The sequence below is a fragment of the Sabethes cyaneus genome, chromosome 1 (genome assembly GCF_943734655.1).
Source record: "Sabethes cyaneus chromosome 1, idSabCyanKW18_F2, whole genome shotgun sequence".
NCBI classification, from domain to species: Eukaryota; Metazoa; Arthropoda; class Insecta; order Diptera; family Culicidae; genus Sabethes; species Sabethes cyaneus.
This window is the reverse complement of record NC_071353.1, coordinates 68305733-68321320: the sequence shown is the minus strand read 5'-3', so window position 1 is coordinate 68321320 and position 15588 is coordinate 68305733. Positions and strand designations below refer to the sequence as shown.

The window sequence follows — 15588 nt, the reverse complement described above, 5'->3', positions numbered from 1 at the left end:
ATATGAAGAACGCCCACAGGATAATTTTCAATATCCAAATGAAAGCCATCGACTTGATTGGTTTTCACTGAAATCAATGAACTATGTTATATATAATTCTAGAATTTATTGCACATCCGAAACATACTTCCCAAAATTTCCGCTGCATCTCTGCTCACAAGAACCTCCTTTTCTAAGTAGACTGTAAGCGCAACTAGGAAAATTACCCGCTGGGTAAGAAAGTGCCAGTGATCGTTGTATCGGTAATACTGCCCTGCCGGAATCAGAGCAGCTAAACCTGGGTTAGACCCAGGTTCGGCAGCTGCTTCCTTGATAAGTTTGCAATCTGTGTTTTATCCTTTGCTATGCAATGGCCTCCGATGGCACCGTCACTGTCAACTGCAAATAAAGCACAATTCAAACCGCTCGTACCTACGAAAACACTTTGTTAAAATTGTTGACTAAATAATTACACTCGAACATTGTAAAATTACCAACTATTGATGCAAACTCCACAAACATCATCCCGTAGCGCCATTTTCTCGATACTCAGATTTGTCAACAGGTATATACAGGTATTTCTATACAGGCTCAATCGATTTTTCGACCGATTTAATAGAGACCCTACGATAACAGATTAAATTCGCCAATAAATCGGGTTACGGGTTGGGTGACGAAAACCGATCCCGTTTGATGATTGATCGGTGCACTTAATTGACAAACTAATCCTTGCAATCTAAACCGACTCTTTCACCGATTTAATCGATACCCTATGAAAACAGATTAAATTCATCAATAAATTGGGTGGCGGGTCGGGCGACGAAAACCGACCCCGTTTGATGATTGATCGATGCACTTAATTGACAAACTAATCCTTGCAAACTAAACCGACTCTTTGACCGATTTAATTGATACCCTACGAAAACAGATTAAATTCGCCAATAAGTCGGGTGACGAAATGAACCTACCTACGAAACCCAACGATGTAGGTTGATTAGTAGGTTGATGTCTTAGGTCCCGTACAGAGTAAACGCGACAGCGACGCGACACGACTTCGCTCTCATGTTGCTAAATGCACAGTCCTGCTTCGGGCGAAAAAGGGCTGCGCATATAACTACAGCAAGAAATGTCGCGTCGCGTCGCATGTCGCTTGCACTCTGGCGGTACCCTTAGGCACCCTATTTTGTCGGTAGACGCGTAAAATGCCATCTGTCAAACTTTTTATGGGGTATCTGTCAGTGTCATTCCAATCGAGCAGACGACCTATCTAACGCGTATGCAGGAAAGAGAAAGAAAAACCTTGGAAATACCGCATTGCATACATTTGGGATGACTTGTCGCCACTCTGTATATAGTCACTCTACCCTACAGTAAACTTTTGGAGGTGGCAGCAGCTTACGTTCGTCAACGCGAATTCATCAGTCCTCCGGTTCCGGAGCCCTCACAATCACAATATTTATAAAATTTTAAACTTTTCATCAGATCGCTGACGACTTTGTTTTCAATTCGCACAACTAAATATTACATGTTAAAATTAGCATATAGTTACACGAGATGTGCGACTTATTACATTCCATCGAATTAGTCAATGTTTCAGATAATGATAAATTTTTACATTCACTAATTTTGCTCAAGGGTGTTATAATCAATCGCTGTGAAACAGGTCAGCTGAAAGTACGAGTCGATAATGTTGATTGGCCAGCCTCCAGCAGTGTCCGATTTATTAATGATAAAAAAGGTCAATTTAGGTTGTTGATAAATCTGAAAGAAGGAAAAAATCACGTAACACTAGTTTATTGCGAACATGAAGTAGCAGTAAACATATGCTTTGAGAGATCTGCGTGCCCCTATACAATTATACCTCTATATATCATATGCCAAGGTCACGATGGTTCTTACCAGTCAGATACAGTAAATAATGACATTCAGAATGCATGCCGTAAGATTAATCTAGGTATCAAGTTAGTGCAATCTCTTTATGCAGAAAAGTTATTCGAGAGAGGATTTGGGAGAAAAACGTTCACCGTTGGCAGCGATTGCATTCCTTTTTATAGTTCACTAGCAGTGGATGAATCAAGACTGATGACCGATCAAGAATTATGGAACTATTTCTCCAAAGAAATTATTGAATCAGAGCTGTTAAAGTCAGAAAAACAAAAATTTATTGCATTTATAAGCAGTACATTTTACGAGGGTATATCGAATAACGACTTTTCCTACGAAAATATAAAACGCCACACAACAGGACATGCTGCACTTGGCGGTGGTGGTTTAGCATTATTTGGTACTGGCTGTCTTTACACGTGGCCTAGCAGTTTGCCAGAAATTGTTCCGGCATTTTTGAATAAAAAAAAAATTAACCGAGCTTCTTTAATGGACGACAGCAATCATCGGCATACGTAAGTATTATTGAAATGATTGTATAACTATTTCCCAAAAAAAAACAAGTTTTTCTCTTACAAAACCATTGGTTAGAAAGCATTAATTCCCAGAAATTTGTCTACGAAAGGCTGAAAATAGAAAAGTTGAAAACCTCGAAAGGCCTAATATAGAGGGAGGGGTTACTTAGTTTTCAGCCTTATGATTTTCAGCCTTTCGTTGCTAACCCCAGTTTGATACCGCTATCCGCTATATCGGAAAAGTATATAATGTAATCCCCCTAAGAATAAATGAATATTTCTCCGTTATACTTCCCCCAAATTAACGAATGTATGTTGGTATTTGAGCTGAAAATCAATTGCAATTGTTCATTCCAGTTTCAGTTATTATTGATAGAATAAATATGCAAGGAATTATCTAATAAAGGCACTTAAATTTTGTGTTTCTCGTCTGCGTGGGGTAAAATACCAGTATAATATGCCCAATGCGGCAATTTAAGTATTTCTACCAGTGATAGCCCTACTCTAATATTTTTTTGAAACGATGGTTCTACAATTGATGAAGGGACGGTAAGGGAAAGTAATGAAGGATTTTTTTTCTTTCCCCTCCATTCCCAAAAAAAATCCTTCATTACTTTCCCTTACCGTCCCTTCATCAATTGTAGAACCATCGTTTCAAAAAAATATTAATACCTATATGCCTGACCGCATTTCAAGGTCATGACTAAAATCACGAGGTTTGGTCAAAGACCTACTCTATTTTGTAAAAAGTATTGCATTCTGTACTAAAACTTTGGATTTCACAAACGTTTGTGAAAATTTTTCAATTGGTATTAGAGCTGGGATACCGGGAGTACACGAACCGGGAATATCAGTACTACCGGCTGATTTTCAAGTACGGTAATACCGCTACCGACACCTTTCGGTTCTGATCAATTATGCAATTTTTTCAACATTGAAGATGAGTAATAATTTTAGAATATTTTCCAAAACTGCGCAAAACGTTTTGATAGAAAAAAAGCGGAGGACTTCCAACGACTTAACACCAGCAAGGAGATTGAGAAAATTGTTGATGAGGGAGGGCTCACCACGTGTTGATTGCGGCAGTTTTTTTTTGTTGTATGGATATTATCACTACGCCCAGTATTTTGATCTATTGTGATTCATCCAGGTACCAGGTGTTGTTTCCGCATTTCGTTTTTGCAGTACCTATTGCTTTAGAGCGAGCGAACTGTTTACTATCCGTGCTTTAAGTGTCGGTGTTTTCACCCCTTTTTTCCTTTTAAGCTTCTTACAACATTTCAACGAATCTCGCACTCTAGAGCCAGCAGCCAGGAAGTGCGTAGACTAGTTATAATTTACCCTTGGATAGGAGGCTTCATTCACCCCTCGAGCCAGTACGTGGTGTGAAATTTATGTTGGGGAAGAATAAATGCTTAAGGTGAAATTAGTCGCCATCGATTCTGCAAATTTCAAAAGCAGTTTTTTGTTTGAAACAAAAATTTTGTTCACGAAATCGCAATCGAGATATACAAACCAAATTGTTTACTGGGGAGGGGCTTGAGGACCCATGCTAAAGTCACTTAACATCGAATGGCCTGATTCTACTAAGATTCGAACCCACGATCACTCGCTTGTCAAGGCATACTCGGTAACCTTGCGGGTGCAGGGCAGAGCTGCCATGAATAGGGGGAAGTCCCCCAGTACCGGACACCTAAGGATTTTTACATAGGAATATAAAATCAACACTTAGCATAACTTCAGTTTTTATTAACTGGAAGAATAAGGCTATTTCCCAATAAAAATAGGTGACACGTACTTACATCACTAATGACCCAGTTTAGAAGCCAAATGAGGAATCGATAAAAATCATTACTTAAAAATTGTGTCTCCCAGTACCGGAAACAGAAATCAGAAAGCAAAAGAGTCTGGCTCATACCGCCGTCTGAGCAAGTCGAGCTTCACTTGTCTCCGAGTGGTTTTCAAAGAAGAGCGTATAATACATCTTTAAATCGCGCGTGGCGGTCACTGTAGTTGATCAACTGCTAAAATTTAGTGACTCTTTTTAGCACTAAAAGTGGATAAAGGCCAATAAGTAGTTAGTTTTTCTCTTAGTTTCTAGTTACTAGAACCTAGCCTCATTGAATAGAGGTACAGCCTTTTGTTCCATACCACCTATTGTCTAATAGTGAAATCATAACCTAAAAGTGAGAAAAACGTGGTGAATCTGAAAAGGCATCGACATGGCCGCTAATAGCGGTGGATTATCGAGACCATTCGACAGAACTTTCCCCGAATGGGGAGATCCCGGAAACGACTTCGGCGAGATCACTATTTTACAAATGACCACCAACGATGAGACCACGCTTCCAAAAAATCCTTTTATAATCGGAAAATCTATTGAACATGCGGTAGGACAAATTGAGGGAGGAAAAAGCGAAAATCAAGGCTCCAGTTATGTACTGTTCGTAAGGAACCCGGGACAGGTCAAAAAATTAAAAATGCTTACTCATCTGATGGATGGAAACAAAACGCCTATTTCTATCAAACCTCATCCAATACTTAATGTGTGCCGTTGTGTCATCTCATCTATCGAGGCTATCGAAATGTCCGTGGAAGTCATCAAAGATAATCTTCGAAATCAAGGCGTCATCGACGTGCGAAGAATCACTCGCTACGAAAATGGTACACCGAAGAACACACCAGCTCTGATATTAACATTTGGCAAAACAACTTTTCCCGAACGCGTTAGAATCGGATTAACAGTGGAGAAAACAAGAAAATACTATCCCAATCCCATGATCTGTTATTCTTGTTTCCAATACGGGCATACAAAAATAAAGTGCTCTAAGCCCAAAGTATGCTATAACTGCTCAAAACCAGAACATGGTGAACAATGCGAGAGAGATGCGCACTGCCTGAACTGCAATGGCGCCCATCGACCGAGTAGCCGTACATGCTCAGTATACCAGCTCGAAAGGAAAATCATCCAAACTAAAATAGACCAGAACATTTCATTCCCGGAGGCTCGTAAAATAATAAACAACAACAAGAACAGTTTTGCTCAAACTGCTGCACAATCTCGACTTGACCAAGCTAGATTGGCGGCACTAGAAGAAGCGATGCGTAAAAAGGATGAGCAAATCGCACAACTCATGGAAATAAACAAACACAAGGACTTACAAATCGAGAGGCTCGAGCATAAAATTTTTGAATACGAACAAAGGCAACAATTGCAGCATAACACAAAAACAAAGGCGTCTAAGTCAGGAAAGAAAAAACAGGACAAACATAATTTTGACAGTATAGATAATAGCAAGGATCAACGCACAAGAACAAAACGGACCGGCGACGAGACACAGAAAGAACGATCTCCGAGTACGAACAGAAGTCGTAGTCCACCTTTGAAAATTGCCAACACACAGGAAAATGTAATAAGTCCTTGTTCATCATCTTCGGATATGGCAACGGTCGATAATCATGAAATGGGAGATATGGTAAATAAACTCGATCCTTTCGAACGGTTTGTGAAAACTCTAAATCCTAGACCAGCCAACACAAAAAGCAACGCGACTACTGAAATCTCAGACCATGTACTACAATAAAGAATTATCAAACAAAATTCAACTTTACACCAACAACGAAGCTGTACAAACTGATAAAAATGGGCTTTTTCCCCGCTCTGGCCCCGACCAAAGATGATCCAGTTAATGCTGATGTTCCTTTGGCGGCTGCTGGTGCGGGGAGCTTGCCCTGCTCCCAGGCAAGTAAAATACGTTAGATTAAAACAAATCAGACTACCGATCCAGAATTTGTTTCAGCTCAGCAGATGCTTGATCCCAACTTAAATAGCGGATGCCGAAAATACCTTGATTGTCTTCAACGTCCTTCTTCGTCCAATACAGTACTTGTTGCTTGCCTCACCTGTAGGCATCAGGTACAAACAATAGAGACGCTACCACCATCCCAGAGCGCATCCCCATTGCAAGTCTCTAACAAGGCTCAAAGGCCACCATCTATAGTTTCCGGTAATACCATTGACCCAACTTCTATTGGAACCCGTCCTGCTTCCCCAGCTTCGACTATCTCTGAATCTGACGTGACAGCTCCCAGGACCTCGAAAACGTTTGCCATTCAGTGGAACATAAGTGGCCTTCGAACTCATCGAGAGGAACTGCAGATACTGATCTGCCGTTATAATCCAGTAGTGATCTGTCTTCAAGAAACAAATGCAGTCCAACATAAAACCTCAAACAAATTCCTTGGTTCTAAATATACTCTTCTGTTAGGACCATGCTCTGCAAACGGCAGACAAGGCGCAGGATTAGCTGTTAAAAACGAAATACCTTTTGAAAGGATTCAGCTCAAATCTGATATACAAGCAGTTGCTGTTAAAATTCACTATCCTTTAAAATTGACGGTAGTATCAGTATATTTACCGCCCACCGACAAAGACGCCTGTGTCAATTTTGCCAACCTGCTAAACGAGTTACCGAAACCAGCTCTACTCCTTGGTGACCTAAATGCTCACCATACCGCTTGGGGTAGCCAAGTTGCTCGTCCTGTATCGACAGCTCAGAAAAGAGGCTATAACATCCTCAAAGAAGTAGTACGTCATGATATGATCATACTCAACGAAGGCTCACACACTCGAATAGACCCGGTCTCTGGTAACACGCAGGCACTAGATGTCTCGATATGTTCTTCTTCAATGGCAGATAAATTTATTTGGAAGGTAGTACCGGACTGTGCAGATAGTGACCACTTTCCTATCCTAATCGATACGCTAGGAGCTACGGACGGAAATAATCGTCGACAAACATGGAATTACGCACGAGCAAACTGGTCCCAATTTGAAGAAATCACAAGCCACAGTATTCGCCCAGGAGACCGTCTAAACGTTCAAGAATTTACCTACAAACTGATAGACGCTGCTACAAAGAGCATACCGAGAACGACAGGCAAACCAGGACGAAAAGCAGTGGCGTGGTGGAACCCAGATGTTGAAAAAGCAGTCAAAGCCCGACGGAAAGCGTTGCGAGCTCTTCGCCGAATAAGCAATAACAATCCAGAAAAAGTCAATGCCCTCCAAATCTTTCATGAAGCCCGCTCTGCTAGTCGAAAAATCATTCAAGAAGCAAAATCTAAAAGTTGGGAAGACTTTGTCGAAGGTATTAATCCTACAAGTACATCTGGCGAATTATGGAACAGAATCAATCGACTACGCGGTAAAAGAAATTGCAGTACAATTACGCTAAATCTCCCAACAGGATTTACCAATGATGGGAACGACGTATCTAATGCACTAGCTGATGAATATGAACAAAAGTCATCAGATAAAAGCTATAATGAGAAATTCCTCAAGAAGAATTTATCTGCAAAACAAATTATCTGTAAAAATAAACGGCCAAACCTTTTTAAACGATATAACGTCGATCTAACTATGGACGAACTTATCTGGGCACTATCTAAATGCGGCAACTCCTCAACAGGGAGTGACAACATCAGTTACCTACTACTACAAAAACTACCAGTAGTATGCAAAACGGCATTGCTAGAAATGTATAACGAAATTTGGGCGACCGGGAAGTTCCCAGCACAATGGAAGGAGGGAATCATTATTCCCATACCCAAACCAGATGGTGATCGCAGCAAACCGGAAGGATACCGCCCAATAACGCTTTTGAGTTGTCTAGGTAAACTTTTCGAAAGAATAATAAACCGCCGACTAATGACCGAGCTAGAGGACACTAACAAGATAGATCATCGCCAACACGCATTTCGTGCGGGAAAGGGCGTCGACACACACCTCGCACACCTGGAATCGCTGATTCAAATTCAAAATGACCACCATACAGAAATGGTATCTTTGGACATCTCGAGGGCTTACGATACAACGTGGAGACCTGGAATTATTCGAAATCTGATCAAATGGAAAATCACCGGCAGACTATTAAATATGATATCTAGTTTCCTCAGCGAAAGGACTTTTCGTGTAGCAGCCAACGGGACGGTATCCAGACTATGTGAAGCTGAAAATGGAGTTCCTCAAGGTTCTATTTTATCAGTGACGCTTTTTCTCGTGGCAATGCAACCAATTTTCTCCGTAATTTCACGTGATGTACACGTACTGCTGTATGCCGACGATGTATTGCTGATTGCTAAACACACTGACCCTAGACAAACTCGGCTTCTTTTGAGGAGAGCCGTAAATGCAGTTACCAAATGGACCGATAGTGTAGGTTTTGCCATTGCCCCAAATAAATCAAAACACATTCACATCTGTAATATAGCACACCGAAAAAAGGGCAGAGCAATCAAGATTAACCATGTACCAATTCCTCGTGTTCGTAAAATCAAAATACTGGGAGTAATAATAGATTCAAAACTAAATTTTTTACAACATTTTTCAAAAATTAAAATAAGTTGCTCCAATCGACTAAATATCCTCCGGATTCTCGGCTCCAAACTCAAACGCAGCGCGCGATCTGCTTTACTAAAAGTAGGTTCATCACTCATAACATCTAAATTGCTCTTTGGGATTGGTATCACAAGCGTGAACATCGACGCAATGGAAAGACTGTTAGGAAAAATATACAACGAAATGATTCGCCGCTCAACTGGAGCATTTCGGACGAGCCCAGTCGTATCCATTATGGCCGAAGCTGGCTGTCTACCTTTTCGAATGGTATTAATTCAACGCTTAGCACAATTGGCATGTCGTCTGTCGGAGAAAAAACAGAATGTCACTAATCTTCCAGTAATAAAACGCGCAACAACACTTTTCCAAAACATCACCGGGTACATGCTGCCTCATACAAGCTGCATTGAACGACTGAGTGATCGCAAATGGTACGAGAAAACACCACGAATTGATAACACGCTAAGACACTCCGTCAAAGCCGGCACCCCTAGTTGTATTGCTGTACCGAAATTTCTGGAACTCATAACATCTAAATACCCATCGCATAACTTATTTTACACTGATGGCTCAAAGGACGGCTGTGAAACTGGAGCCGGAATCGTATCTGAAACAGAAGCAAGTTGTTATGCCCTACCTGACGCATGCAGCGTCTTCTCGGCTGAAGCTTTTGCTCTGTGGAAAGCCACTGAAGAAGTAAAAGAAGATAGACCAATTTTAGTGCTCACCGATTCTGCCAGCTGTATCGATGCTATTCATGGAGGTCGCTCAAAACATCCGTGGATCCAAAAAGTGGAAAATGCTTCCGTAATGCGCAATATTACATACTGTTGGATTCCAGGTCATGCGGGGATAAGTGGTAACGAGCAAGCCGACGCACTCGCCAACTTGGGACGAAAAAAAGTGCCGATAACTATTCCCATCCCAGCTCAAGACACTACGAGAGTTATAAAGCGTAAAATTCGGAATACTTGGGAAGAAATCTGGCTTCAGACACAAAAACTTCTACGACGTGTGAAACCCAGTACAACGAAATACACTGACATCAGATCAACGAGTTCTCACTAGAGTCCGCATAGGTCACACACGCCTTACTCACTCTTATTTACTTAATCACGACGCCCGTCCAAAATGTAATAGCTGTGGGGTTTTCCTAACGGTAGCACACATCCTTATAGAATGCCAGGAATACGCAGATATCCGTCGAAACAACAATATGGAGGGTATTACAATCGAAGAGCTTCTATCTAACAATGACGAAAAAGAAAAAACAGTGCTTAATTTTTTGAAAGACACAAAACTTTACAACCAAATGTAATATAATTCTTTTAGTTTTAAGTTAGACACGAATGCCACAACAGTGGTAAAGTGTCTTAAATAAAATATAAATAAAAAATAAAAGAAAGCAAAACCTTTAAAATCTCTTTAATAAAAAAAAAAACCCGGGCTTATATTTCTAAACGATACACGTCAAAATGTTTAAAATCTCTTATTGCTTGCATACTTGTTGATTAAAGATGTTTGGAAAATTGCTTTGAATAAAAATCAACAGTTTTTATGCATTATACGAAGCTTCTCTGTTTTCTTCGAAAAATTGATCATCAACTGGTTTCCTTGTTTTTTTTACACTTAAGATAACCGGTTTGGTGTAAGTGATGTTTTCTTTCTTCTCAATCTGTTTTTTGCGAAATCTTGATTTCATTCAAGAATTTGACTGAACCAGGTAAAACATTTTGCTGTCCGGTAGGGGACGGCTCGGTGTCCGGTACTGGGTAACGGGAAACACTGAGTACAATCTGTATTTTTAATTAATTGAATATCATTGTGGAAAAATGAACTATGGAGTTTGGGAGATATTTAATAAAAGATATTTTATACATGAAAAACAAAATTTTATCCGACCAAATTATGCTGTAATGTTGTTCCGAAAATTAGCCGAAGCATAACAATTCGATCGGCGGTAGATAAAAACAGACAAATCTCTGTTTTCATGAATGATTCTGACATACACATGCTAATTTTTGGTCTTTTTTGTTGATTTTATCATATTATCAGCTATGGTGCACCATTTGAACTATGAAAATCATCATGTCCGGTGCTGGGGGACCTCCCCTACAGATATTTGTGCATGCATAAATTTTGGAGCCTACCGTTTTCTCCGGAGCGTTTTATTTTCTCGATCTAATCGCCTCCTAGTTGGCTTCGAGGTATGGCGCTGGCCTAATAAGCCAGTCGTCGTATGTTCGAATCTCGACTTGGAGAGGCTGTTAGAGTCAATAGGATCGTAGCAACAGGCCCTGCAATTCAAGTGCCAAGTTTCGATAACGGAATGCAGCACCTAGGCTTTGCTTTGCTTTGCTAATCTTTTAGATGACATAAATATTGTAAAATGCAGGAGCATTAGTAGAGCCAGAAATCACAGCAACTGAAATAATTGATGGGTCCCAAATTTATGCATGCAAAATTATCTGTATTTGTGGCAGTACCTGTATCTGCTACCAGGGCCCCCATGGCGGCAGTTAGGGTAACAAATAAAAATTTGGACGGCTTCAGAAGCTCAAGGAATTCGATTAGGCATATATTCCGTAAAACTCTGCGAAATAAATTCACTTACTTCGAAACTCAAGGATTGGATAACAAGTTCTTTCTGTACTCTGAGTAATATTCTGTACATATTAGAGTAGAACTTTTGGAGCTACGGCGGGCGGTTTATGTATCAAGAATTCTGAATTCTGAAGATATTCCTCGCCAATTCGTTGAGCGTTTTGACACACGCTGGTGCCGGTTGGGTTCTTGAAGAAAGCAGATTTCAGTACACAGTCATCAGCATTCCTGCGACGGGCCCGGTCTTCCGACTTGCACGATAAGAATTTCTCCAATTTTTGCTGTTAAGACTAAGAATATAAATGTATAACAAGAGCCCTATTCTCAAGGTCACCTCACGCAAATTTTTTCTAAGACAGCACAATGAGCGATTCTGAACTTCATCTAGGTGATTCCGGGTGAGTGACTGTACAAATCAAATGGGAATTGTAAAATGCGATGAGGGGACTAAAGAATAGGACCCCAAATAAATAAGTATTAACAGAGTTTTCTAAGAAAAGGTGTTTTGTTTTTATGAACTCTTGGGTACCGGTACCAATACCACTTGGCGTGGAATCCCTCTGCGTGGGAGTTGTGGAATGATACCGTATTACTTTTATATTCTGCTTTTCTTTGTGAGAAAGGGGGGGTGGGCTATTGGTAGCTACGTTTAACAAGTAGTCGTGCCTTGGTGTGCCTTGGTGGGAAAGGGGGGGGTGGGCTATTGGTAGCTACGCTTAATCGAACCACCGAATTGAGAAGTTTAATCTAACTTGTTTTTACTTACGGGTCACGGGACGAAACTGGAAGAGGAAGAGGCACAATTTGTGTCTATAAATAACCCAACCCACCTGACGGTGGAGTTTGAAGATAAGTCGCTCGCTTAACAAGGGGGATGTGCAGTTTTCTTTTGTCCAGTGCCTCTATGGTTCAAAGTTACTTTAGTACCAGCGAGCCACATGCCCTGGCGGGTGTTGTGGGTTCGAATCCGGTTATAATCTCAAGTTATGGCTTGGTTCGACCCATGCACCTTCCAGTATTAGACAAAAGGTAGGAGTCACAACGATCACTTGTTAAGCCTAGCTACTAATAACCCCCCCCTCTCACCTTTCCGTTCTTTCACCCTCACTCTAAAATTTTCATTACTTTCTTCTACAAACTGTACCTTCGTTAACTGTAAAAGAACTACAGTTTCAAAAAATATTAATTGTAAATGCCTGACCTCACTTCAAGGTCAAGACAAAAAACACGTGGTTGGTCTATCCCGAATTGCATAAATAACCGCAAATATTGAAAAATAAGCGAAATAACAAATGCACGGTGCAATTGTATAGCTCTTTAAATTTTCACACATCATGCTCAAAACTGAATATGGCTGTTAATAGTACCTGTCATATAAATATTTCTTGCATTAGTACAACAAAATAGACCAGGACTGTTTTTTGTTATTATAGTTCCAAACAACTAGAGATATAAAATTGTTTGCGCAAAGTTAGCGCATCAACATTTGCAAAATAATCTAAGTGTATTTTGGCGTGTTCTATAGTTAAATTTCCTTAGATACACCTTATTCTAAATATTAAAAATATGAACGCTTGCAGGTACGGTGGATGTTACGCTACTACCATAGGATCAGTGTGCCACGAACTGGGTCACATATTTGACCTTGGCCATACAAAGGATGGTATCATGGGTAGTGAATTCGATCATGTCAATAGAGTCTTCACTCTGGTCACGAATACAGAGGCCTTACCAGATCGGATTGTTGGCCAAACTAATATTAAGGAATCAATGAATCGTAAACTGACAGCCATTAAGCGCCCAGGAGAATTTCTGCGGAAATACCAACAGCAGAAAGAAAGTGATGTGACGTATTTTGCGGATAATTGTGCTATTATATTGCAACATCACAAATGGTTCAGCTTCAATCCCTGCATAAATATTTGCGATACTAAATTAAGTTTCAACTTCATTACACGATTCGTAACTAGTATAAACTCTTTCTTAAAATTGATAGAGTTACGCGAAAGAAAATATGGAATGCTTAAAATATACTGGTCATTTATGGATAGCCCAACTAATAGTTTTCAAATTATGACGGATATTGATCTCTCCGAGTTGACTTTATTTGTGATCGATCACGTTGGTAATATTTTAAAGCAAGACTTATAGGTTCTAGTCTATTGTTTTCGTAATAATTTTTTATTAATTATCCAAGAAATGTACAAACACGCGTATTTCGACTATTACGTATTCAGTATTCAACATCTAAAACTCTTTTCAGTAAATATGACAACTGAAGAAGTATGCGAAATTCGTGCACAAGTAGGTAGTTATTGAAATACGACTGTATGTAAAAAAATTCGTGATATTTGTTGTAGTAGAAATAAATAGCACACTTATTTTTCATATTTTTAGGAATTCTGCAAATACGCTCAAAAATAAATTTGAATTATTGTTGATTGCAAGGAAAATTGGTCGGTGTTAAATCAGACCGGACCAAGCCGCAAAATTTAAAAAAATAAGTTAATGACAGCAAACGATTGAGAATTTCCTAAACTACATTTTACTCTAATCAGATTACATAAATGTTGCAAACAGCCAAAGATATGAAATGATTTCGAAAGATTGATAGCTTTGAACTACACAGCAGCAGCAAACTTTGAACACGTTTTTCTCGAAATCAGAGTTTTGTCAGTTTTTTTTCCATGTGTGGACTCATTACTGCGACCAGTCTAGTTGATCTATTGTAATATCGCCCGGGTGTTTGCTGTATGACCTGCACTGCATTTCTTTTAGCTATAATCGCTATTGAATGAGCGATATGCTCATTAAGTTTTATGCGAGCTTGTGTGTATTGGGGTTTACCCTTCCTTCAAAGCTTGATCTACTTTACCCACATATTCCTCGCTGCCAGTACTATCCCATATTATAGCCGTCCCTGGCGAGGACTCATTCGTACCTCTGACCAGTACACTTAACTATAGGAGGGACATTTGCACTGTCAAGAGGCTTCAGAGGGTAAAATATAGAATTCAGCATGAAGGAAGGGGGTAAATGGAGGGGCCTGGGAATAAACCCATGCTAAAGTCACGACATCGAATGGCTTGATTCTACTAAGATTCGAACCCACGACCACTCGCTTGTCAAAGCAGACTCGATAACCTTGCGGCTACGGAGCCCCCGGAGTTGGTTCGTTCTGACTTAACACCGATCAATTGTACCATCCAAAGTACGAAATCGCTTACAAAAGTGCGATCCTGCATTAAATCGTTTCGGTATCCTTGGTGCGTTTTTTCGTTACATTCCAAGCAATAAGTGCGCCGAAGAGACCGAAACGATTTAACTTAAAATAGCAATTTTTTGAGCGATTACGCACTTGCTGATGGGACAATCTTCCTTGCAAACAGCAATAATTATTGAGTATAACAGAAAGTCGATTTAGGGTAGTCGTTATAATTCAGAATATTAGTCCTATAAAACACTAAGTAATAGAGACAGATTAGTAAGATAAAAATAAATAGAAATATCCTGGGTAAAACGCAGTAGTCTGTTTTAAATGGTTTGAAATCCCCAATAGTTTACTTATCGACGCATCATATTTTAACTCAAATCTGTTATATGTTATCTTTTTTGTCTTTTGGTTATTGGCAGTGAAATCTCGAAAAGAAGTGCTAAAGTGACCGTTGACTGCATATCTCGAACCAACAACTAAATTCTTGAGACTAATATAAGGTGTGATCCGGCGAGTGGGCATCGAAACGAGAGGAACGATTTTCAGCAAGAGTAGCCAACTCCTAGCCTATGCAGACGACCTCGGCATCATTACTAGAAACCGTGGGACGGCGGAGGCAATCTACGCCAGACTAAAAACGGAGGCTAAGAGGATAGGGTTACAAATCAATGCGCTGAAAACCAAATATATGGTAGAAAGAGGCTCCCGAGAAAGTAACGTTTGCCTCCCACGGGCAGTGACTATTGACGACGACGAACTGGAAGTGGTTGATGAGTTCGTATATTTGGGATCTCTGGTCACCGCCGACAATAACACAAGTAAGGAGATCCAACGACGCATTCAAGCTGGAAATCGAGCATACTTTTCCCTTTGCAAGACGTTTCGATCAAGGAGCATACGCCGCCGCACAAAGCTGACGATTTACAAAACGCTAATCAGACCGGTAGTCGTCTAAGAATTCTAAGGAGATCGTAACTTTACTTACGGAAGAC

The 15588-nt window shown here is 40.1% G+C and overlaps 1 protein-coding gene across 1 annotated transcript; it reads left to right on the top strand.

Annotated features, from left to right (window-relative positions):
* Nucleotides 1-1419: 1419 nt before the first annotated feature.
* On the top strand, nt 1420-14887 carry LOC128740602 (uncharacterized). Its single transcript, XM_053836166.1, has 2 exons — nt 1420-2378; nt 12963-14887. The coding sequence occupies exons 1-2, from the start codon at nt 1534-1536 to the stop codon at nt 13531-13533; spliced, it is 1416 nt and encodes a 471-aa protein (XP_053692141.1). The 5' UTR covers nt 1420-1533; the 3' UTR covers nt 13534-14887.
* The last annotated feature ends 701 nt before the right edge of the window (nt 14888-15588 follow it).

Excerpts from the sequence above, each read along its gene's own strand:
- LOC128740602 (XM_053836166.1), top strand. The coding sequence starts at position 1,534 with ATGTGCGACTTATTACATTCCATCGAATTAGTCAATGTTTCAGATAAT. Across the intron at positions 2,379-12,962 it reads GACAGCAATCATCGGCATAC|GTACGGTGGATGTTACGCTA; the intron begins GTAAGTATTATT and ends GAACGCTTGCAG.